General features: G+C 38.3%; 2 protein-coding genes across 5 annotated transcripts in view; one reads left to right on the top strand and one right to left on the bottom strand.

The window, feature by feature from the left end:
- The window catches only part of FIG4 (FIG4 phosphoinositide 5-phosphatase), an 80,034-nt gene extending 65,909 nt beyond the window's left edge, over positions 1–14,125 (bottom strand). For 2 of the 4 annotated variants that reach the window (XM_026072014.1, XM_026072016.1), the window contains exons 1-4: positions 14,005–14,065; positions 10,227–10,312; positions 1,679–1,777; positions 494–617 (exon numbers count right to left, since the gene is read on the bottom strand). In XM_026072014.1, the coding sequence (XP_025927799.1) occupies positions 494–617; positions 1,679–1,777; positions 10,227–10,295 (292 nt within the window). In that variant the 5' untranslated portion in view covers positions 10,296–10,312; positions 14,005–14,065. Of the gene's footprint in view, positions 1–493; positions 618–1,678; positions 1,778–10,226; positions 10,313–14,004 lie in introns of those variants that run through there. The other 2 variants (XM_026072015.1, XM_026072019.1) reach the window with 2 other exon arrangements.
- Positions 14,126–14,685: 560 nt separating this feature from the next.
- AK9 (adenylate kinase 9) overlaps positions 14,686–26,631 on the top strand; it is a 77,316-nt gene continuing 65,370 nt past the window's right edge. Inside the window, 6 exon segments of the mRNA XM_026072043.1 lie at positions 14,686–14,734; positions 15,689–15,818; positions 18,432–18,495; positions 21,694–21,746; positions 21,831–21,927; positions 25,899–26,011. Coding sequence (XP_025927828.1) covers positions 15,702–15,818; positions 18,432–18,495; positions 21,694–21,746; positions 21,831–21,927; positions 25,899–26,011 — 444 coding nt within the window. The 5' untranslated portion in view covers positions 14,686–14,734; positions 15,689–15,701.

The following is a 26,631-nucleotide window of genomic DNA, read 5'->3' as shown; positions in this document are numbered from 1 at the left end:
AGTTTCTATTTTTAAACCCTATACAGTGAACCAGAACTTAGCCCATCGGCACCTTCATTCTGGGACCAACAGGCATTGATATACCAGTCACTTATACTTGTTCAAGCATGAAAAAGAAATATTTAAATATTCCACTGCAAAAAGTTAACCAAAAAGAAAATTAGTCACTCTCTGAATAGTGTGCGATGAAGAAATACAACCTAACAATGGTCATTGCCTTTTTTTTCTTTTAAGCAAGAGTTTTGTGAGCTCTGGAATTCAGGAGGCCTGTTTACTACGTCTCTCCCTTAGTGACTAAGGATAGACTGGTTACAGTGCAACTCTCACCCCTATATCGGCCACCTATTTTCACAAAATATAAAGAAACTTAATTATCTTTGGAACTGCAATTTCTCCAACATATTCAATAAAATAAATCACAGGGAGACAGAAAGATATACAGTAAGCCTCATCTCCTTAAGAAACAAAGATAAAAAACAAACAAGAGACTTACCTACTACACCAAAAGCAGAGACAGCTCGAGATAACCCAGAAGAACCCTTCTGCCCAATCTTTGTTCTGTTCCCCAGATCTAAGCGGCCAAGAAGTTCCCTCACCTCTTGTTGTGTATAAACATGCTTAAAAAAAGAAAAAAAAATAGTTGCTCTGTTTACTGCTTGGGTCAGTAAGTGTTATTTCATGTCAGAGAATTGTAGAATTTATTTAACACAGAATAAATCAAAGTTCTGCTTTGCATTCTCCATCTCCTTTTTCAGTCCTATCAACACTCCTGTGTTTTATGCACAAAAACTCCTATTCATTGCAATAGAAATATTCATGTATGTGTATGAAGTCAAACGTGTCTAATTCTTAAGTTTTTAAACCATAAACTTCTTGGGAGAGAATCTAGACTTATTCTGTTCTGTACATTAAAAGTCTTGTTGCTGCTGCTTATTTTGCTTCAGATATTATATATCAGAAACCTAAATATCTAGCTAAATAGTAATTAAGTGTATTTTGCATTTTGAACAACATAGCTGAACATAAGAAAACAATTAGGAGCATATAGCCAATAAGCTGAAGAACAGGGGAAATGTTCATTAAAGTGAATGTGCTGTCTGGAAAGCTTGTGGCCATCCTCATGCCATAACTAGTCATTACCATGGTAATAACGCATGCATCTGACATTCGAGGAGAGACTAAGAGAGCTGGGATTGTTCACCCTTGAGAAGAGAAGGTTTGGGGGAATCTCATCAGCATGTTTAAATACCTGATGAGTGGGAGAAAAGAAGGTGGAGCCAGATTCTTCTCAGTGGTACCCAGTGAAAAGACAAGAGGCAACGGGCATGAATTGAAAGACAAGAAATTCCATTTAAACATCAGAGAAAGCTTTTTCACTGTACACGTGATCGAATACTAGAACAGGTTGCCCAGAACAGCTGTGGAGTCTCCATCACTGGAGATATTCAAAACCCAACTAGACACAGCCCTGAGCAACCTGGTCTTGTTGACCCTGCTCTGGGCAAGAGGTTGGACTAGACAATCTTCAGAGGTCCCTTCCAACCTCAAATGTTCTATGACTGTGATTCTGTAATACAGCTTTGTTGAAGAGATAAAACGTGCAATATTTAAATTCAGCCCTATACACACAGGTTGATTTGGAATAATTGAAAAAGCCCACAAATAGAGAGGTACTCACTTTATCATCAATTATAACCAAATCCTTTGGTTCAGTGCGATCTATTTTCAAAACACGATACTTGGTTTCTGCAGGATTACTTCCAACAAGAAAATACCGCTGATGGATTAACAAAAAAAAGAGAGAGAGGGAGAGAGAGAGTCAGAATATTATACAAGATAAAGAAACTGAAACCCATTATAACCTAACACATCAACAATGACATTTATATGTTTGTGGATTAGATCCATTTCAATTAACATCAAATGAATTGTGTTCCATGTGGACTGTACATAAACTGTTTTAGACATCAGTACCTTAGGTAGGCACATTGGTACACAATCCATCTTTACAATTTAAAAGACCTCATTCACTCCACTGCCCCATGTACAGGCAGGAAAATTAAAAAATCGAAGAAAGGAAGGTGAGAACTTGTGAAGAGATGAAAAAATGCAACTTACACTAAGCACTCTCCAAACACCCCCCAGATGTTACTGCCTTTCTGTTGGCTATGCAGAATTTCAATATATAATACATCAGATGTATTGTCAATTTGAAATTAGCAGTGTTTAATTTCTCTTGAGATTCAAAAATCTACACAGTAACTTTAAGTTACAGACACATACTTTTATACAGTATAGCATATAACAGAGCAACTTAGTTTAAAGATAGAATTAAATGCAGAGAAAGAGACATGAACCTGTAGGGAACAAGTTTAATATGTTGCCTTGATAATCCCCCTATTTATCTTTCTATTGTCTTATTTTTAATGAGAGATATTGCTGCTGCAATCTCTTTCCAAATTCTTAGTAATTTGGTAAGATAATCTAATCACCTTAGCCTAACTCTGTGCTATATATTGGTCCTACTGCAGTTAACAACAACACTTCCCATCAATTCTCTAAGGGATGCAGAATTTCACTGCATATCACCTGGCTTTGCTATCAATCTGTATAAACAACTGAAGGGAGGTGTAAAGAGGATGGGGCCAGACTCTTCTCAGTGGTGCCCAGCAACAGGACGAGAGGTAACAGGCACAAACTGAAACTAAGGAAAGTCCCTCTGAACATAAGGAAAAACTTTACTGTGAGGGTGACTGAGCACTGGAACAGGTTGCCCAGAGAGGCTGTGGAATCTCCATCCTTGGAGGTGTTCAAAAGTTGTCTGGACAGGGACCTGGGCAGCCTGCTCTAGGTGACCCCACTTGAGCAGGGGGGGTTGGACTTGATGATCTCCAGAGGTCCCTTCTGAACTCAACCATTCTGTGATTCTGTGATCCACAATAACAAAATGAATTCAATTCCTTATCACGCTTACCACAACATACACACCAAAAAGACAAGAGCTTTTCACCATCTAAAACTACCATTGCTACATTGCAGTCCATTGCTAATTCTGCCACCTAGGCTTGCTTAGTTCACACTGAACAAAAAAAAGTCAAGTACTTCAGTACTGCAGCAATTATCTGCATTTTTTTATTTGCAGTTGTTACGATAAACTTTTCACCAATTATTTTTCCACAACACTCAAGCTTAATTTGACCAGCACTGCTGATTAAAAAAATCTGACCTTCTAAAGATTAGCTTTATTTCTCATTTAAAATATGAAAGAAGGACAGCGGATAACTGTGTGCTGTGTCCATTTCTCATGGGAAACAAACTATAAATGAATTTTTATTTTTAGAGGAATTAACAGTAAGTACAGATTACAGGACTGACTTGCTGTAGGCAGCTCTCATTTCATTAATTCATTTAATCAGTATGGTCCTACCACACAGCAGGATGTAACCATTAATAATGCTCAGCCTAGTAGGAAAGCATGGAAAGTTCACGTGTACCTATACAGCCAGCTCTAAACTTTAATAGCCACATGGATTTAAGATGTGGGAGAAGAAATCAATAATAACATTCACACAACACCCAGATTTCATAATTTATACCAATTAGATTTTAAAAAGTCTTTAAAGGCAAAATATTCAACATAGAAGAAGAACCTAAAGCCCTGCTCAGCTCCCTTTACGTCACACACAGTCTAGATACAGTCAGTAAAGTCTTTAAAGATGAAAAAAATTACTTTATAAATTCAAAAAAGGAGCACCATCACCACTTGGCTCCACCTTGTACACAGATATCACAGTGCACACTGAGTTGGGCAGACAGGTGTTGCTGTTGACTGTGCACCCCTAAATGATAATAGAGAAGGTACTTCCAGGTCATATTCCATCACAGCACTCCCTTGCTGAAGCCTTCGAGTCAGCACGTGGGCATAGGAAACCGTTTCCTGTTAGTCGGTAGCAGCAACGTGCTGCTGCACCCAGACGAAGCTCCCTGGGCTGCCCCCTCTGGGTATCCTCTGAAGAAGATCACTTGGGGCCAAGATTGGCACTTCCAGGGGGAAAACAAAAACACAGGGAGTGGGCTGGAGTCTCACTGCCTGATGCTGAATGGCACAAAGGTGGAGGAGGAGGCTCTTCTGCTGGTATCGCCCAGCAGCAAGAAACACCAAACCACCACGACAGACACCTGCTGAGACCACACTGTCACACTACTAATTTCTTACTGCAGTAGAAAGTGAATGGACAGAAGGAATATGACTCATTTGTAATACATAAATGTTAAGTTGGCTTCCATTTTAAGAATAAATGCTGCTTCTCTGTTTGCAGAAATTTATTTAACAACTAATGCCAAATAATCATAAATAGTCCATAATACTTTAATGCAGGTCAGTTATCATATATTTTAATCTCTTCCCATGTCCAGCTCATTAAATGGGCATAATTTCTCCAGAAAGTGACTGACAACTATGATTTCTGATAAATCACCCTCCACACAAATAAAACAGTACAACTTTAATATCTGTTTGTCCAAAGACTACATGTAAAATTGGAACATGGCACATGCATGTCATACAGGGAGACAGACAAAGATGGATACAGAGGCACAAACGCTATTACTAAGAAAGTTCAGTTGGATGCTTTCCTAGTTGCATTTTAGTGAAGTGAAAAAATAAGCAAGTTCTATGAGAAATGCATCACTTGCATCAGCTTGGCAGCTGCCCCATGAGCTATGCATAGCTACATGCAAACAAGGAGCTGCTGCTGCTGCTTAGCACTGTGCAGTGGGTGAGATTCGAAAAGAATTTACTGTATCTGCAGACTATCATAGCACCGCCACAGTGAATTGTACTTAACAAGCTCTCTTTGAAGTCCTTTAAGGACTAATTTACAGCTTTTGCTTTTGTTTTAAATAATAGAAAGCTAGGTTGTGTAATATACTAAGGAAGGTCAGTCAGTCTAGAACAGCATTAAAACCCAGCATCAACAGAGTTGAAGAAGCCTTCCTAGAAAGCCAGACAATGGGAAATCTTTATTTAGCATGAGGGAAACTTACCCATCACGTTAGAGGATATTTCTGTGGAAGTAATAAAGAAAAGAGATCTGCAAAAATTCTGCATTTGGACAAGTCCTCATAACGAGGAACTCAAAATTAGACTTCTGCTTGGGAAGTTTTCAGGAGTGGCTAGAACTCAACAACCCCAGAGTTATTCAGAAAGCAGCATCATGATGTTCCAGCTAATTTCAACCTTCAAGACTTGAAACAAAAACAAAGACAATATGAAAACTAACAATGCAAAAATTAAACAAAAAAGATACTTCAGCATTAGCTGTTTCTGCTACCTAGTTTATGCATCTAATGAATACACATGGCAGTCTTACTAGATGACGTGGAGCAAAAGTCATTATCAGTGATGGGTACTACAGTTAAATTTGCAATCACATGAATATCAGGGAAGAGTATAATAAAAATAACAAATCAACACAACACAGATCATGTATCATCACACAAGTTAATTTCTAAGGTTGTTAAATCATCATAAAAATAATCAAAGCTAAAATGAGCTCTGTTGTTTACAACTACTTTGATTATCAGAAATCATTACAGTAAAACAAATGAAAATTCATAGGTTGGCTACAGAAACATTTCTGGAGGTTTCTATCCTTACTTTTATTCTGTTTACTATGAAGCTGAACTGAATACATGCAGGCATTTTCTGAATGTCTCAAACAATTCCACTCTCCAGCGAACACACCTGCATTTAAATAGACAACCTTGACCAACAAAGCACTTTCAACAGAACAGTACACAAGGAGAAACGGTGCAGTCTGCCTCATACTACTCTGCCAACGTCCTTCAACCATCACCTAAGATGAAACATACTGTTTCCAGGTTAGTCTGCCCCTGGTTTTTGCTGAAACTTGTTAACAAGTGCACTTTACTGACCACGGCGGTGCACCATGCAGGTACTTGCTTAGGAAATCTGAACTGAGGTTTAATTTATCGCACAAGTATCACTAAGCAACCACAAGATAGAAACAATTATTAGTCACCTCCACCTGAGACTGAGTTTTAACCAAAGAAATGTAATTGAAAGGCTTCACATCCTCCTTTTATCAGTGTTTTGATTCAGCCAAACCAATGGAAACAGCTTCTTCTAAAAGGATCTAAACAAAATAATAAAAAACTTCTTACTGCAAATTACTGTTGTATAATGGCAGAATAATAGTTCTGAAATCAAACATTCTGCCCACAAAAATGTTTTTTAGAAAATTAATTCTTTGCGCTGCTGGTTTAAAACAAAGATTTGCTTCTTCAAATAGACAAACTAGCTTTAAGGAAATGTAAACACTGTAAAGATAACATGATTATGCAAGTCTCCACTGATGTGTACATTTCATCTTTAAAAACATTACAGGTAAATTCATTTAAGTTTATTAAAAACACATTTAAGATCAACAGAAAGAAATGCTAAGACTCCTATTAAATTTTAAAACCTTGTATTAAAACCTTGTATTTCTTTCATTGATTAAAAAGTAACATGGAACTTAATTAGTAGGAAAAAAAACAAGTACCAAAAGCTGAAAGTTACTTGAAACACATGGCAGTCCACTGATGTAACCAATTTTTAAAACTGCAAATAGCATAAAAAAACATTTAAGAACTTACACAAAATACTTGGGGAAAAAATACCTGCTGAGGCCCATGAATATGTCTCAAACCACAAGCTCTAAGGAAGATATTTACGTGCTAGTCATACTTTCTGTCAGACTAAACCAGCAGCTGAAGAAACATGCTGAGTTGCCTAATGAGAGATCCTCATAAGAAAACTGACTTTGGATCATAGGTTTCAGCACACTATTAAGATCTCTCTGCTGTAATACATGCTTAACTGGGCAGCGCAACGGTATTCATAACCTCCTATCCAACCTTCACAACAAACCTCTTTCACAACAGGCACAAAGTTATGCAGAAAAAGGTTTGCCTCTTCTTCATATTTGTGAGATATTGAACCTGATTCTAGAACAGCAATTCTTCAAGACCTAAACCAGATAAAAGATAGGGCTAAAAAAATATAGGCTCAGCCTGCTCACTTGACTACAGCAAAGAACAGGGAGAAAAGTAATCACATCTAGATGGAAGGTACAGCAAAAACTAAATTACATTCTCTCCTTCTATTGATCCCACAACAATTAAGGGAATATCTTTCACCTCTCCTCTGTCCCCATACAAACTGGTAGAAATGAAGACGACATGAAGAAAAGAAGAGCAGGTAAGGGGCAAAAAGGTACCTGAAAACAGCAAAAATGTAGTTGCCATGCTGCATGCTTCTCACAATCTATTGAAATCCTTCAAAGCAGGCTCTTTTGAGATGAGAAATTTTAAGAATGTGTCCTGCCAAAAACCAGTCTCAAAGAGTATAGGAATGGCTCTTCTACATCCTAAAAATACAACATTATGTAATTCCCATTTGTCCCAGTGCAACTGAATTCTTTTTATCCCAATCAGGACTTTGCTTTTGCCACTTCCATTGGGGAGCCGCTCAAGATTCTCCCTTTTAATTTTCAGCTAAAGTTATTAATCACCAATCTATATACTTTTCTTTAGCTGAAAGCTTCTCCCCTCTTTAGCATCTATTCTGCTGGGATGCTTTTAGAAACATGTGTAATTGTACCCCTTTTCAACATTCACTTCAATAGACTAAGGAGAAGCAAGGACAGCAAGAGTTCCTAAGACAGGTATTTCTGCTGTTACTTCACTGGACCTTCACTGAACCTGTTCCAGGTTGAATTCTTATTTCTGAAATGCGGATGAACAGAAAGCGTACACCATACACCAGATAAGGCCTCATTACACAGATACAACATTAGTGTTTCTCATTAATGGTCATATCATTCAAGAGCACATCTGCTTTTTTTCCACAGTTGCACTTCATTAGCTCAGCCACACTTTCTTCAGAAAAAAAAAACAACACACAGATCCTCCTTCTCCTCTATTGCTTCTGAACTGATAAACTCTTAGCAAACTTTTATTGGTGTGTATTCTATCCTTAGGTGCATGAACTTTCAGAGTATACTATTCTGTTTCATATTATTTCTTTTATTCTACTCCTGAGGGTCATCATCATTTCATACTATCTTATACTTTGAGTATCTAATTATTGGCAATATTTCAAAACTCTAATCAGAGCTTGCCCACTTTTAGAGCCAAAATCATTAGCAAAAAAGCTAAAGTAGATAGGTCCTAAATCCAATTTTTGAAAAAATCATCCTTGCCAGCCAATTCCTTGCCCACTTCACTATTAATTTCTCTACTTAATTCCGTTCCATTAGTGAAGGCAGAGAACTTTCCTTATGGCACTGCACCTCAGTAGAGCATTGGTTTAAATACATAAGACCTATTGTAACGTGACTAATTTTTAGATGAAGATATACGAAACAAACAGGTTAATCTGGCAGTATTTTTATAAATCTGCATTGCATTTTATGTCATTTACCTCAATTTTCAATTACTCTCCTACAAAGAAATTAGGTATATGACTTCAGAATGGATTAAGTGTTCCATTTACCATCCTCCAGTCACAGTATCACCCCTGATTTTAACAACTTGTTAAAAATATTTACATTAGGTCCACATTTTAACATGACTCTACCTTCAGATTTCCAGGATGGAGATTATATTGCCCTCCAACTAGAATGAATTGAATATGTTGAGATTGATTTCTATTATAAAACTGACTGTTTCCATTTTCATAACCTCATTCTTATTACTCATTTTACTACTCATTCTACCTTTGCCCCTTGTTCAGCACTGTCATTCTGAATACAGTTAAAAAAAGGAAAAATATTCATTTAGTTTTAGGGCCATAACAAACTACCTAATATTTCCTCTCTTTCTGTGCAGCCCCACTTCTTTTCACGTTCTCTTCTTATTCACATGCTGAAGAAACTTTTGCTACTGCCCTACCATCCTTTGCAATGCTAGTTTAGCACTAGTTTAGTCACTGCAAGAAAGCAGTGCTCTCTCTATTCCCAGACTTCTTGACCTCTAAACACATGAGATTTTTGCCAGTAACTCCTTGTTTTCTACTTACAATTTTCCTTGAGATGCTAGGTCCTTTCATACTCCCCCCACCTCCAGTAACTGTGGATTAGCTTCCTGGGTGTTTTAGTTCCTCAGACTTAAGGGCATTAAAAACTATATTCAGGTCTATTAAGTACTGATTCCTGAGTCCTCAGCCCACCTGATTTGCCCGAGTGCCTACTTATTTGTGAATGAAAAATGGTGATAGAAAATATCTATTTTTCTTCATCCTTCCATTAAATATATATACATTTATTTGCGATCATTATCCACAATTCGCCTATCATCATCCCATCCTGAAAAGCTGGATTCACAACCTCGCTAAATCTATAAGACTACCTCCTCCTGTTGATCTACTGACTATATGATGACACCCAGGGAAATCCAGGACAAAAGAAAAAAATACATATTTTTTTCCTCCAAAAAACTGAGGCACCTTTGAAGACACACCTTTCACGTGCACTACTGTGCTATCACTTTTGATCTTTTTTTAATCCTTCCTGAATACCACATAGCCATCAAAACTTGTGCTGTTCTCATCACTCTTATTCCAACAAGTATCTGCTGTCCTCCTAAGTGGCCTCAGATCACACACCATTATATTAAGTTCCTTAATATAATGTTTATTGCCCTTAAGTTTTATTGCCCATATTTAAGACAGAGACAGTGCTTTTATGAATTTCACCAAACTCCTGCTCTCTCCCTCTTCCACCCACTCCTTCCTCTTGCTCAGTAATGTCATCACTACTCCTGCAATATCATTGCAGATGTAATGAGACAGTGTTCAGTTGAAAGAGGGTCTCTTTTGTTGACAATTTCACCACAGACTCATCTCAGCATTAAACAACCTAACCATCCCCTTTGACCTTGTTTTTATTAAACCGTTTTTGTTAAAAATATTTAAATTATTTTTAAAGAGAAATTAAATAAAAAACCCACACAGTGTTCCCTTGGGAAAAAAGGCAGAAAAATTTACAGGTAATTATGCTGGTCACATTGCTTAATATGCTTCTGGAAGTCATCTGGATACTATGGAGATGAGGACAGTAGAAGAACCTGATTAGAATAACATAGTATTAATTAAGCCTCATAATATCCTGCAAGATAGGCAAGCAATAACCCTTTATAGATGGATTTTTTCAATGTCACACCTCAGGGGAATGAGCATTTCCAATGAACTGGACCAGGGCTTTCAGGTTGGCTCCATTTGGGGGATACATGCAAGTTAAGTCTTCTCCTGAAGAAAAAGAGAGGGAGAAAACTTCTTTTGCTTCTTATTATTCATATTACTGAAATATCTTTACTGCCCTCTGGCGTGCATTTCAACAGTAAAATATATGCATAAAATAAAAGGTTATTGGCATTGATCTGAATGCAACTATTTCAGTTTATTTCCTGACTACTTCTAAACAAGCTCTCAACTTCCCACGACAAACAGGAGATAGAATTCACATCTCCATGGTGTTTATTGACCCAAAACATCAGTTAAAAGACAGGCCTCAGCAACTACCCTAAATATAAATATTAATAGAAAACACAGAATTTTGCTCTCTGTTGCTTCAATTGTCCCTGTGAATTCAGTTCTCCTCACCTCTAGGAGTCTTTCCTGTTTGACTTCTATAATGCTACTGTACTCTTACCTCAAAAAAAAAAAAACACCCTCTCTAAGTCATTTCCACTTTTTTACTTTCTCCTCCATTCTGTCTGTCACTCCTTTAATACAAAGGCTTTTTATGGGAATAAGCAGTTTGATCAGTGTAAACTTCACTATCTTTCTCCAATTGCTGCCAATCTAAGTCATTCCTTCCTTGCCTACTCAAGGTCTCCACAGACAATCTGAGGAGTGCTTTCATGTCACCCCATATCTGGTAACTATTGGTTATAGTAGCTAGTATACTGGTATAATACAGTATATACTGATCCTACTGGGGAACTGGTATAACTACTGGTCCCACACTCTTGCAGCATACCTAGCAACCACATGGCCTTAGGGCAAATCAGATGAGCAACCTGATCCAAGAGGAAGCTATTGATTTTTATTTCTGGGTCACACTTTTGTCATATCACTGACTAATTGTCACAGCTGGCAGTTGCATGATTGTTAGATTTTATGCAAAAGTGGCTGCATGGGCCGGTACCTACAGGAGGAGAAGTGGAAACTTTTGTCAGCAGCCCAATGTGACACTGAATCAGCTGTAACAGGAAATCTCCCCCTAAGATTCTCTGTGACCCAATCAAGCCTGAAGTCCATTTTTGGGCTCCCCTGGGCAAGAAAGACATTGACATACTGGAGTGAATCCAGCAGAGGGCTGTCAATGTGATCAGGGGGCTTGAGCACATGGTAGGAGGAGAGACTGACAGAGCTGGGTTTGTTCAGCCTGAAAAGGAGAAAGCTTTGGGGAGATCTTATTGTTGTCTAAAGCTATCTAATAAGAAGGTGTAGATACGACAGAGTCAAACTCTTCCAAGGGGTGGAAGGACAAGACACAACAGATATAAGTTGAAACATGAAATATTCCAACTCAGTATAAGAAAAAAATATATATATATATAAACATGAGGGTGGTAAATGTGTTATCTAGAGAGGCTGTGGAATCTCCATCCTTGAAGATACTCAAAACTCAGCTGGACATGGCCCCAAGTAATATGCTTTAGCTGGAGTTGCTTTGAGCAGGGGGCTGGACTAGATGATCTTCAGGGGTCCCTTCCAACCTACATGAGTCTGTGATTTTATTAAGTGCATCAACCCTTTTCAAAACCATCACTCCAAAACCATTCCTACAGCAATTTTTCTTTTGAAAAAAGGACTATAATTTGCATTTCAAAACAGAAAGCACTGCAGTTTACAGCAGTATGACATATTTTTTCATTTTTCTAAGCAATATATACAACCACTTTCAGAAAAAAATAATCCATCTACACCACCCACAAGAAATGACTGAGGAAACAGCTTTGAGACACCACTGCTCAGCTGAGYCATTTCAGACGGCATGTGCTGATCCACAAACCACTGCCTCCAATAGCTGATCAAAAATATCTTGCCTCCCTGAATGGCCACGACTATTAGATTTGCCCCATACTGAATTCTGGCAAAGGGCAGACAACCCTGCCATTTGGGAAGATACTACCAGATACCACTAAACAAATGTGAAAGACCACAGTCTTTCCTGATCTCCTGAGCTAACATGATCAACTTGAAATGCCTAGAGAACTGTAGCTAACTGACAGAACCCTAAAGCACAACATCATCTCTGAATACCAGCTTGTCTCTCAGCAACTGCTAAGCTCAAAGCTTAAAGACAACTAAGGCAGTTATCCGTGCCTGTCACAAGAAGCCAAATCTTACCTCTTTGAGAAGTAGCAAGAATTGTGAGCCAAGAACAATGAAATTCAGTAATTCAGGACCTGAATCAGGAATCATATTCTGCATTGCCCTTCTCTAATACAGCAGTTATTTAGCTGAGAATACAACAAAAAATGGTGTTTTCCACCAATGATGAGAAAGACACATTAGGGTATCCATCAAAATACTTTTAGGCATAGGAAAAAGTAACATTCTGGAAAGCAAGAGTAAGCTCAATTCTTCCACTTACTAGTAGCAATAATCCTGCATGCTTCAATCTTTCTTCTCCATTCCATAGGCTGTTTAACATGGAATTAATCTACTATACAAATCTACTTCTGACAGAACTGATGCTAGTATTCAGATTCTTCTTTATATTAGGACTTAGGCCAGACTGCATTCCCTTCAGCCTACATGTACCATTTTGGTATTTTTTCATGAGGTTATGCTGAAATCAGCATAAAACTGTCTATTATAACTACAGGTATCATCTGAACTTATTTAGAATTAAAGCTAACTGTTGCATATAAAGACAAACCATGGTATCTAACTCTACCCAAAACTATCTTAAGTTAAAATCAACATAATATGAAATGACACAAACTGCACAGAGTAATTTGGTTGGCAGGTTAGGGATCATAAACACAGTGGTATGACCTCAGGTTATTTACACTGAAAACAGGATTCTGATTCACACATGGTGGCATACTAATCACATGGCTAAAGCAATTACTACTCTTAGCCCTCCAACCCACTTTTCCCATGGTACCTCCACAGCGCAGGTACTGTGAACAGCACATCCCTACAGTTTTTGGAACAGAGTATTAAGAAAAACTAAAAATCCTGAAAAGCTTACTTTCAGAGGCCAGAGTGAAAACTCCAGAAGCTGCTTCAAGAGCCATTCAGCTGAGGAGAATTACAATCCCTCATAAAAGGTAAACAGACAGGTGGTAACCCCTTTAGCTATCCTGTTTTAATCTTTAATTAAAGCCTTAATTCTTTAATTCTGGATAACTTCAGCTATCTGGGTTTAATTCACTGTGGCACACGAGTAAGAACTGTTATTCTTGCTTGAGTGAGAGCAGCCACAAGACAGAACAAGCTGGAAGCTGCACACATGTAATAGCAGCATTTTGGGGCCTAAACTTCAATACATCCCGACCTGCAGTATCAACACAGCCCGGGCTGCCACTCACGCTGCCCGACAGCCCAGGCAGCTTGAGTTTAAAGCACTGTTTACCTCAACGTATGGATTTGTGTATGTTAAGAGCACTTGGGTTGAGAGCAGCTCATGATTTATGTCTCAAAGTAATGACGCAGTGAAGACAAGAAGAATTTTTAAAAATTTTTGGAAGAGTTTTCTGGATATTTTGGATGTGTGACAAAAAAAAAAAACAAACACAGGTTTTCTGACAAGCTGTACGCAAGCCGAGGCGGCGGCGGCCCGGCCACGACAGCGGCGATCCTCCCACTCCTAACCCCGCGCCCAGCGCGGCAGCCCCGGCCCCGTGCCCGCCGCCCGGGGGGGCGGCCGGGGCTGCCCGGGCCCGGCACGGAGCGGAGGCGGCGAGGCAGGCGCTACTTACAGCCCGGGTCTCGTACAGCACCAGCTTCTGCACAGAGCTGATCATGGGGGCTGCCGGCGGCGGCATGGCGGCCGCGCAAGGGCAGGGCGGGCCCGGTCTGAGCCCCGGCGGGGGCAGCGCGGCCCGCAGCCCGGACGGGACGAGCCGCGCAGAGCCCGGAAGCGCCGGCACCCCACTGCGCAGGCGCACGCTCGGCAACGCGGCCCCGCGCGCGGGGGAGACGGGGGAAGCGCCTGCGCCCGCCGCCCGCTGAGGCGGCGGCGGCGGCCATGTCGCGTGTGGGCGCCGCGCCCGTCGCTGGGTGGCTGCCGCGCCCGAGCTCCCTCCCGCCCGCTCCGCGGGCGGCGGGAGCGCCCGCCCCCAGAGTCAGCACCAGGAACAGCTCCGAAATCCCCGCCCCGCCCCGTCCTGCGGCGGGGAGCAGCGCCGAGGGGCGTTTCTTTAGCCTGCCCCGCTGGGGGCGCGCGCCGCTAGTAACGGAAAGAAAGGCCGCGGGGGCGCGCGGCGCGGGGCTGGCGCCGGGCCGGGCCGAGGCGGGGGGGGAGGAGGGAGGGTGGTCCCCTCGCGCCGTTCCGACGGTTCCGAGGGGGCGGGGCGAAGGGGAGGGGCGGGCCCTTCGGTTGCTGGGGTTACGCGGATACACAAGTCCGCGCTGGCGGGACGCGCGCGTGCGGAGGCCGTTGCGCCCTCACTCTGCCCCCTTCCCCCAATCGCTCAGCGTAAGTGCCAGGTAAAATTCAGCCTGCGCATTTCGCGTGAAGGAAATGGAGAGTTTGGGTCTTCTTTTTTTTGGTTGGTTTCGTTTTGCTTTTCTTCATTTTTAATTAAGCTATTGCTTCTAAGGTTCAGTAGGTTTTATTTTCAAAGTGTTTTATTTTCAAAGCGTGATGCTTCAAAACCAACTTTTTCAGCTTTTTGTCCTGAAGTGGAATTTTTTATTCTAAAAAAGACTTGGGGGGGAGGGGAGGGAAGGCAGCAAGCTTTTTTAGAGTTAAGTGGCCTTCTAAAGAAAGCAGAGTTTTTTTGTTTTGCCTTGTTTGAATCATGTTGCATCGAGCTCCTCACATTTTTGGATTTTATTTCTATCTATCTGAAAGACCTGTCCAAATTCTGCTTCAGCTTGAATCTTATCTCTGTTTTACTTTGTTGCATAGCTCTGGAGGTGGAATCTCTTGCAGTCCTGGAAGAGCTGGGGTTTTTGAGAGGTCGCAGGACAGATCATGAACCATGATTTAATTCTGCAAAGTCTTATTCATGTACCTAGCTTTGGATGCAGCAAGTAGTATGCCTATGCAGGCATATGAGTATGTCTTTGCAGGGCTACAGTCTCTTTCTAGGACCAAAGAGAAGTTCCAAGGGTGCTGTGATTGCATAAGAAAGAAAAAGACAACAAAACAAATAGATGCTGTTTGAGAAAGAGCTTCAGCTTTGAGAGTCAGGAAGAAGAAGGGAGGAAGTCATTATTAACATGTCAGTACAGCTGCAGCTGGGGATTGGGGTGATTCCTCCCTTAGTAATGAATATGCTGTGTATTTTCAATGCAAACTTTTTCTTCTAAGAATGGCTTTTCTTACTTAGTAGTTCTCCTTGTATCACATTATTACTCAGTTCAGTTTGTAAGTATGTGTCATGCACACATATGTAAACTACTATGTATTTTATGACAAACTTTTGTTTCTCTCAGACTTAGATCATTTATGGCTTCACAAGAGGAAAAGCAAGCTCAGCCCTTTGCAGACATCTTTGATGAAGATGAAGCTGAAAAATCCTTTCTATTGTCCAAACCCACTTGCTTCATTGTTCTTGGAAAGCCAGTAAGATGTCTGATAGAAGTTTGTTTGTTTTTTCTTCAAATATTCCACTAATAATTTTACTTTTCCTTTGAAAACATTAGTTTAGTAATACTACCAAAGTACCAAAGTACTACCAAAAAGATTAAGGATTTACCTTTTTATCTTTTCCGCTTTGCAAATCCTGCAAAATATTGTATGGATTCAGATCTCATTTAAAACGGAAGAATGGAAGAAATGACAGTTCTCAGTATCAGTTACTGATTCATTTGAATGAACAGAGATAATTAGGAAAACTGCGTTTACAGGTTAAATAATGTAAGGAATTGTTTTCCCCCTATTAAAGGAATATTCAGTCATCTTAATGAGTCTACCTTGGTAGGAGAAATTTTGTGATTAGCCAATTACAATTAAAAGTGGTATTGCTGTAATTAAAAGTCACAGCTTGCTCAAGAAGTTTCCTCTCTTTTCATATTGGCAACTGGATTGCTTTTATTTTACTCATGTTACTAGAATTTCAATTTTTAAAATACTTGACAAATTAAAGAAGTAAATAGATGTAAAAGAACCTTCAAGCACATGTACTGAGTTGCAGACATGCAATAAGGTATTAAATATTTAAGTGGACTTTGATGCAATTATATGTCATTTAGTTGGGAATAACTGAAATCCATCAAGGTATCCTGATGAGGAGATTTGTACTATATTACAATTATGATTCAAAGTCTCTTTTTTCTCAAATAGTGTAATCTCTTTGACTTAAGACAAGCTGATGTTTCCTAAGCATAGACTTCTCAAAATTTTCCTCTGAAATGTAGGCTACTCTACAGGTGGTTTTACGTTAGTGTCTTAGTGTGCTAAAGGAGATTCTTTTAAAGTGTGAATTTGCCTTGTGCCTATACTGAGTCAAGTATGCACTCAAATACACCACTGAAAGTGGTTTTCCTCCTGAGCATTGCAGTTGCCAACCAAAGTACCTTCAGAGTGCCCTACTTCCAATGTGAATGCAAGATCCTACAATAGCTTGGCCTCTGTATGTGTGTCATTCTGTCAGGTACCACAACACTGAAATGAACATACAGAAATCTGCTTTGCGTTGCCTATCAGGTAGAGATAAGTGGTGTGCACCTAGAACTGGCAACCAATGCAAACTTCAATGCCAATAAACTCACCAAATCAAGCCCCAGTCCCCCTCTCTTTGCRCTACACCGAAAGCTAATATAGAGCCGGCCTCTGTGATGAGGTATGCCAGTAGGTATAGTCAGGTGAAGGTGCAGATTATATAATGGAGGAATGGCCATAGTACTAAGATGCAGTGACAACAGATCCCTTCTTCAAAGACTTCTTTCAGCAGGCTGGAAGGCTCCCGCTTCCTAGTTTTTGCACAGTTTTGCATCCTTTCTTACTCCTTGGCCCCCATTGCTGAGTAATGCTTGACTGTAAATTGTTACGTCTGACCAGACTGAGAGAGAAGCCAGGCTGTGGTTTGGAAGTGGATGAGATAAAAGCACCACAGTGTGAGAGCATAAAGTGATGATGAGTGAGTCTCATGTTCAGAATGAGACTTAAAAGTGTGCATTCAGCTCAGTGGAAAACTACAGTAGAGTGGCATGCCTAGTTTTAAACAAACCTCAGATTTCTAACTTTACATGAAAAAAGTAACTTTACATTTTTAAAGATTAAACCAGCATAAAATACTTACTGAAAGACAATGCAAAGAAATATGTAAGTAATAGATATTCTCATCTGAAAACATGCCCTCCAGTAAATGCTTGATATTAGTACTTGATACAAGCTTACGCATTTTAATGAAGGGTTGAAAAAGCACAGTCCTGGCCCAGAAGGCAAGAAATAAAATATTCCATTTTTGTGGTAATGTATTTTATTTATGTGACTGATGGGTAGAGCATCTATCTTATTTTATTTCTTTTAAGCTAAAAACATAATGCTCTGGAAACAATTAAATCAAAGCAAAACCAAGTAAATAAATTTACATCACACCTATAAGATTCAAACTATGACTAGGCTGGAACGTTTGCTGATACAATGTTAACTGGCAGTGTGGTTTTTTTTTTTAATGGTATTTTTTAATCACTGAATTTATCTAGGGTAAACAGACTGGGCATATGTTAGTTCCTGAGGATTAATGCATGTGAAAAGATAAACAATTTTGCAATATCTAAAACAGATCTGTGGAGTAAGAAGGGCAATTTTTGCATATTCATGGTTTTAGGTAAAGAATGCATTTCACTCAGAAATGGCTGAACAGGTTTTCATCATACTTTGCTTTGAGACAGAAGATAATAAATTTCAGTCCTAAAGAGTGTCTCATATGAAGTTATGAACAAATCATAGCTGAGTTTTAAATGGAGCTACTCAGGAGCAAGGTCAGCATAATTAGTTTGGAGATACTCAACTGCAAAGGGGAGTAACAGTACATTAGCAATGCTATGAAGTATATAATAGAGGATGGTATTAAAAGAATGTTTGTGTTTTTCCAGCGCGTAACTCAGAGGCCTTAATCTGGTGGTAGCTTTTAATTGTTGTTACAATACAAAGAAATAATTTTTAATGTGTAATAATACTTTTTTTTCCTGGTGTTTCGTTTTTAAACAAATGTGTATTTTTCATTTTAAGGGTTCTGGAAAGAAAACATTAGCTAGAAAACTAGCACAAATATGGAAATGCACTTTCATAGAAGGTAATCGTATGCTATATTCAGAACATTGCATTGGCTTCCTATCTTTTACTTTAGCATATCCTTTCTGTTCCCTATAGTTCAAAATGACATGTTGCTGATTCTGTAAAGACTGCTGGGAAGGACCAAATAACCATTTTGCCAGAATGTAGTTGACCATTCTCTTCAAATGGAGCCAACTCACTGAAGTCCAGAGAGCACAGAGATTTGCTGATACAGACCATGAATAAATAGCAGGATCTTTCCTTTCTGTGTTTGTGCAGTGCCTAACACAATGGGGACATACTCTAGGACTCAGCGGCTTAGCTCTTGTAGCGGTACAAGTAATGGAAGGAATGGAAGCTGGCACTTTCAAATTTCTAAAAGAAAAATGTCCAATGGCTTATTTTAGGAAGTGAAGTTCTCCCACCTTGCATTCACTAGAATACAAGATGTCATTTCATTTTCTAAGCTCTCCAGCACCATTTCAACAATCTCTCTAATCAAAGATTTTTAAAGATCTGTAGAGTAAAACTTTTTGCTGACAATGTGCTGACAATGACCTACGAACACATTGCTAGATATGTTTTTCATTTTGAGGTGTATCTCAGCAAAGAAAAGGGTTCCTATTAAGAAAATTAAGTCTCTAGCAGTTTTCTCTTGTACTAATTTTGTTGGCAGTGACCAAAAATATTTTTTGTGTTTGTTAAGCCCTGGTAATACTTCTGTTTCCACAACACTGTAATTCATAAATCTTGATTCATTCAATTAGGTTTTATAGAAAAAAAAATGAAAAGCTTATCCCCAGATTTATCCTATCAGCTTGAGGACTAGTATAATCTTTTTAATTAAAAGAGCAAAAGGCTTATAATAACCTTAACTATCAAGAAGTTTCTTGAACACCTCTTTGTTTTGAAACAACAAATTATAAATCTGATTTTATGGTATGTATGTGTACAATTGTTCTTGCTATGAACTGACCCTTTATGTATCAATTTTAATTATATTTTTTCTGTTAAATATGCCCCCTTGGTATTTTTTATTGTGCTTATGAAAGCCCTCTAGTAGACAGTGTAAAACTTCATATTTTTTGTGAATATATAGACTTACCTATCAAATAAAATATTTTATTTTGAAGATTTTGAATTAAAATAGGGTAAAGTTCAGTTTTAATAAAGGACTTCTTTGACTTATGTAAATATAGAATATTTAATTTGTGGGATTGTCTAACAAGAAATTAATACCTGGTCCAAAGTATAGATTGGACCAAAATTGGAAGGAACTTCAAGGAACGTACTTAAGCCAATCCACATTGCTCAAATGTATTAAAACCTCTCCTGACAAATGTCTATCTAATCTGTTTTTAAAAGTTTTGGGCAGTCTTTCTCTGTAATAAAAAGCCTTTGCCATTAGAAAATTTTCCTTCATAACTAACAAACCTTGCTTATTGCAATTTTATATTCATTACTTGCTGCCTTATGTCTTATAGATTCAGAGGATTATATTTTTCTTCTTTTGCACATAATATTTCTTTCAGCTTTCTTATGTCTGGCTTAACTACCCCCACACATGCACACATACATACTCCTTCAACTTTTGCTCATAGGTAGAGTTTTTTCATTTTCCACATTAGAAAATGAAGAAAGAAAGAAAAAAAATTCAATATACAGAATTATGAATCATTAAGGTTGGAAGGGACTGGAGTTCATCAATTCCAACCTTCCACTCAAAGCAGACCCAGTTAGAACAAATTGTGCAGGGTTGTGTCCAGTTGAGTCTAGACTGTCCCCAAGGATGGAGGCTTCACTACCACTCTGGGCAACACGTTCCAGTATTTGACCATCCTCATGGTGAAAAATTGCTTCCTAATTACCTAATTGGAATTTCTTATGTTCCAACTTGTATCTATTTCCTCTTGTCCTATCACTGCACTTCTGTGAAGAGAATGGTTCTGTCTTCTTTGTACCTTTCCATTAAGTAGTTGCAGACAGCAATAAGATCTGCCCTTAGTCTGTCTTCGCCAGGCTGAACAAAGCCAGTTCTCTCAGTCTCTCCTAGTATATCACATGCTTCTAATCATCTTGGTGCCCTCCACTGGACTCACTCCAGTGTATCAATGTATTTCCTGTGCTGAATGTGTTATTTGTCCCTTAAAAAAAAGACAAGTTAGAGAATTATTAAATAGGAAAGGGGTTTACATTATTTTTAATTTGACAAAGCAACTTGTATGCATTTATTCAATGAATATGTCTATACTTGTAAATAAAACAGAGCCAGGGTACATGCACAGCACTGTCTGTCAGTTGTCTGTACTGCTAGTTAGTACATTCCCTGGCTCAGTTTTGGCCCATGGCAAATAATATTCTCTCAAATGCTCATTCACAGTATGGAGGATAGATATGTGCCAGCCATCATTACAAGTAAGCAGTTTGGGCATAGTCACTGTGTTTCGGGAAGAAAGATTTTAGCTGTATAGACATGAGCCACTCCATGCCACAATGGCTTTGGGTCCTTTTCCTGGATTGTTTTATTTGGTAATATAAATGCAGCCTTAAGGGTCGTTCTTGAAAAATTTTGTGAGCATCTGCTTATTTCAATGGTATATAAATGTGAAAGACTTGCAGGATCATTCTGATATGACATCACTGTCATGCATAGAGGCAGAAGGTGGTCCTTTGAATTTGAGGGGGTCTCAAATTTAGTATTAATTTATTTTAGATAATTAAACCATATAAGGAGTAGGTTTTTAAGAGCTATTTTTAAGGTAGATGTTTTTTGTGTCTGAACAGTTGTCTTTCTAATGCTTCCTTTTAAATTTTGGGACGTGTTCAGGCTCAAATATTCATCTCCATATTTCACAGCAGTAATGCTAATATGATGTGAATTGGTAATTAAAATAATCCTACAAGGCTGCTGTTGTGCATCTACCTGTAGTATATACTGTATAGGTCTAATTTTTTGGAAGAATATCTACCTGGACATTTCCAGAAAGCACCAAATTATAGATGGACAAAACATAATAATGGCCCTAAATATAATGGCTGTTCATTCAGAAATAGTCTGGCTTGCTGCTCTGTGCTATTTCATCACAGAATTTTTTTGGAACACATGTACACACTCATGTGTCTATATATTTATGTGCATGTTTGTAAATGTACTCTCTCTATAAAATATAGAATTTATGCATTATTTAATTTCATTCTGTCTGATGTGCTTCTTCAGCTTTGGAAGTAATTCAAGAGAATATTCGTGAAGAAACAGAATATGGGCTTAAGGTAAAAGTCTAATCTTCTAGAAAGTTTGGTCACATTATTGACAAACATGCAGTATAAAAGACTGTGCTTTGCATTTTGATTTAGTGTCAAGAATTGCTGTTTAGAGGTCAAAGTATTTCTGAAGAACTGGTTACAAAAATGATTCTGAAAAAGATTGAGTCACCAAAAGTTGCTCATTTTGGTAAGTATATTTATAGCCTAAACTTCTGAGAATATGCTTGCTAAAATTTAACTCTGTCACTCTTTGCATACATTACTGCTCTAATATAATTTATTTTCTATTAGACTGTAGCACCTTTTCTTATGCTCCTCAGGCTATGGAATATCTCTAAACTGAGAGTGTATTTAGGGCTTAATTTGTCACTACAGGAGGTCAAAAAGTATCATGCCAATCCAATGTTGTGTTAATTTTGAAAGAATAAATTTTCCCCAAACTTGAAGGGTTTCTGTGACTCTTGCTTGTCGGTATTAACTGGTTAGAAAAGATCTGGGATTTCAAATGCAGAAATTTGGGCTTGAATACTCCTATAACAAAAAATTACTGGCAAAAATATTTTAAACATTTATCATATTGCAGAAGAAGGAAGACAGGTTATTTAAAATGCAATGTGTTAAGGTTTTTTTTAGCAACTTCATTTATTCCCTTTTCCATTTAGTCCCTGAGATTAAGTTAGATGAGAATGGTTTTGGTGATGGTAATAACTCTTCTTTTTGAGAAAAGATTATATTAGTTAAGCCTGTTGAGATTAGTGCTATATGTAATTCTTGCTAGTGTCTGAAGCTGCTTTCCTGAAGATAAAACAGATAGTTAAATGGAAAGAAAGTAAAAGAAAATATAGTTTCTTTTTCTAGTGCTGACTTTTATTTGAAATTTCCATTATTAGAGAGAGACAAGCATAGTGCCAGATGATGTCAAGTCTCTACTTCTCTGAGAACTAGCAAATTTGTATGAATTTTTGGTTGTGATGAGTTCTGTTCCTTCTCTGGTGACAGACTCACAGCAGTTTTGCAGAAGATGCATCCTTACCTGGTGTAACCAGACTTTGAAAATAGTAGACGAAAGACAGAGAAATGGGTAAGAAGAAAAAAAAAGAGTTGATGAGGGAAACAAAAGTTTGAGGGAACATGTAGCAGCAGAAATGCAAATCTCTTACTCCGTATGATCAAGACTTCAGTGAAAGCCAGAAGAGATGACTGTGTCATCTGAGTTCCACTCTCTGAGTCAGGGAGATGATGAATGCCTGAGATGCACATATCACAGAAGACCACAGAGACTGTAAAGGTGACTATCATGTTCATAGAATTTTGGTTTTTGCAGCCAAGCCATTTTCCATATTACAGATCCCCAAAGTGGCAAGGAATAGAATAACCTACATCCTCAGACTGTTTCCTACCAACTAGAACTCATCTCCAAAACCAATTTTATTCAAGTATTTTCTAGTTCTGCTCTCTTTTTGTTTAGCAACTATAATCTTAACATAATCCTTAGATAGCATATGTAGACTTTCAGTAGAAACTAATCCACCCATTAGTAATTATTTGTTCATTAAAGATTTTATAAACAGTTATGTGAGAGGATGAGTTTTTGACTTTTAACTTTTTGACTTTGGTTTTTGACATTTTAAAATACATATTTCTAAACAGTACACTAAATAAGGGGTTCTTCTGTTCACTTATATTCTTCTGACTTAGGAAATAAACACATAATGTGTTGGAGACTGATCTGTCAGAGGTATTTAGAAGTGCTAGAACAAACAGTAATAATTAAAAATTATAAGTCAGTAAACCCAAATAATTTATTTCTATGCGCTCTTGAGGAGTCAAATATGAAGCTGCTGAGCTGTTTGTCAAGTTAAGCAGTGTTTCATTCTAAAATCACATAGATACTGAAGGACTGGAAAATAACAAGAATACCTGTATTTTAAGGTATTGTAGGTAAGAAATTACAGAATAATAAACTCTTTGTAGCTGATATGGTTGCTAAAAATAAACTTTAAACAGAATAACAAAACAATCAGAAGTTCATATCATGTTAATCTAGATAGTATCTGTGAAGGAAAATTCATGTCACTGTCACAGGGGAAAACTGCTCAGATAGCATGGTTTAAATCAAATCAGGATCAAAGTTCTTTACTGATTCATTAATGACAAGTAATTAACCTGCAATCAATGAACTATACATACAGGATCAGTATCAGCAACACAACGGATAAACCACAATACTAGGCACTTGCCAAATGTTAATAAACATCTACAGATTCCTAAACCTAAACCCAAAGAGTTCTAACTGCACACAATCAAACTCTCAGGTGGTTATGCACATCCTACCCCACCCTCAAAGACCATGTGGGTTGCAAACACACACTCCCTCTTCTGGGAGTGCATCTTCCCCTATTTAAACACACCTTCTATTGGAGGTGTGGGTGCTCTAGCTTTGTTTACCTGTGCCGCTTCCTACAACCTGCTAATCCACACAGCAGTGAGAAAGCCCCCCACGAGTTCACATACAAGCATGCACTCGAGGTAGGGGTCACTACTGGTAGTCGAGGTAGGGGTCACTACCCTATTCTGTCAGTCCAGTATTTGAAATGCTGGCTACTCATGGCATTGGACAGGGAGGCTGCTCTGTCAGGCCTAGACAGAGATTGCAGTGCTGGCAACGTAAAACCTGATTTGGCTGCTGCTCTGTTACCACCTTCTCACTGTAAGGTCTCTCCTCCCAGTTACAAATTTTCATGCTTCTTTAATATTTCTTTTTAAGATGACTCCTTTTCTCAAAAGTCTCTTGGTAATCCCCTGCTTACTGTTTGATCTGGTTGATGGTTGTCTTAAGCAAACTTTATCATTGTTAATTTCCCCACAGCATTATCAGTTTGGGGGCAAAAACCCTCTCAGAACAGACAGTTTGGGGTAATCTATTCATGCACACTGTTTACACTCACGGTCTTCTAATATCAGCTGTTGTTATCCAGGCTGTGTTGCCAAGCGGAGGCCATGCGGACTCCCTGCACCTCACTATCAGTTAAAATTCTCTGAATGTGTCAACAATTTAGAATCCAGGATTTTCATTCTACAGAGGAATGACTAAACATTATGCTCTCTCTTGCTTATGCTCTTCCACAATTTTTGCATTTTCTCTGGATGGTGGCTCCCCACAGAAGAAGGAGTCTTCAGTTCTAATATCTATTGCAAAGGCTGCTTATGTTTTTATGCTGCAGAGGCTTGCATTCAAGTGTTACCACATAAAATTCTAAGCATTTCGAGCAGGCACAATTTCTCTAAGGGAGTATTCTCATTATTAGACTAAATTCAACCTGATCCTTGTTTAGTCTCTCATTCTGGCCTCAAGAGTATTGAGTTCCTTGCTCTATAGTCATTCTTACTGCATGCAGTTATTGGTCATTATAGCACTCTCCTAGGAACTTGAAGCCATGGGTTCAAATATCCTTGAGGATGAGCGCTCTAATACTAGGAATAAGGTGTTATTGCCACCATGTCTGTCATGTATAGCTGCTGTCTGTTTGCCAAGGGGACTCAGCATTGTGAATTGTGAGTGAGTGGGTGCTTGCCAAGTTAGATGCCTCATTATGCATACTCTGTGCTTAGTGTCTCCTGAGAGAGTTTAACATGCCGGAGCATTGCATGTCCTGTGGAAGAGTTCAGACTCCCTTTATTGTCCATAGAAGTAAAGGCCTTTAAAGGCTGTATAAAAAAACTAGATTCCTAGTTTAAATGCTTTGTATCATAGTTATGGCTACTTTTTGCAATGCCTTTCACAATGCCTTTTTAGTGGCAAAAATAGTCACTAAAAGCTTATTACCTTTTAGTCGCTGTAATGCCCAAGTTAGGCACATGAAGCAGGTGGTCTGCGTATGAACTTTAATGTCCACATAGTTCTTATTTTTATATATTTCTTAACTGCATTAACAGACTTTGAGAGTCATATACTAAGCTGAAAACAGCACACCTATATGTTTGTATTTCGTCTGGAGTAAATATGGGTGCACAGTTTTTTTCATGTTGTGTGTGTTACGTAAGTGGTTTAAAATTGTTCCACTATGTAGATATATTACTTAAAGGAGATGAATATAGCTGGTCAGTATATTTGACATAACCTTATAAAAGATGTATTTAACAAAATGTATTTGGCAGGTTATATTCTCAGTGGATTTCCTTCTCTCTCAGAGGAATACATGACTGTTTCACAGCAAATAGAGAAAATAAAAAATCTAAAATTAAAACCAGATTTCCTGATTAATATTAAGGTAATGTCATCTTTAATAACTTGCTAGTCATGTTCCTAGTTATTAGTAGACTCATATGCTGCATAAGTCAAAAGGTAATATTTACCCCTGTACATTTGAGTATAGTATTTATTGAGGAATAATATTTTTTTCTCTTTTACAGTGGAGTGGAATTACACTAGTTTATTCTGTTATAAGCACTGATCATGTAAAATAGTGAGCATTTCCTATCACTTCAGTAGGAGTTAGAATCTCTGACCTCTCTTAGGCTGAGTTTCTAAAACCAATTAGAAGGGATAGGTTTTCATGAAAAGAAAACTTTGAATAACGTGATCAGTATGCCATTTTGGATGCATGTAAATCTCCCATTCATGTCTATTTATACAGTTTCAGGAAAAAAATGTTCACATACATGAGTTAGAAAGCAAATTGTTTTATATTTTACTCACTAAGTGTGAAACTACTTACATAGTCATTATTTGTTCATCAGGTTTACCAATCTCAATTTCCTCACAAGTAATAATGTGAGGTACCAATCAGATACTTTCCAAAATTGACTGTGATAGACACATAAATTATTGTTTGTGTAGGTTTAAGAGGACTCGCTCAGTGTATATTAAAAGAATGAGAAAATATATTGG

This window comes from Apteryx rowi, unplaced genomic scaffold (genome assembly GCF_003343035.1).
Source record: "Apteryx rowi isolate R43461 unplaced genomic scaffold, aptRow1 scaffold_334, whole genome shotgun sequence".
Taxonomy (NCBI): Eukaryota; Metazoa; Chordata; class Aves; order Apterygiformes; family Apterygidae; genus Apteryx; species Apteryx rowi.
This window is presented reverse-complemented; position numbering and strand designations above follow the sequence as displayed.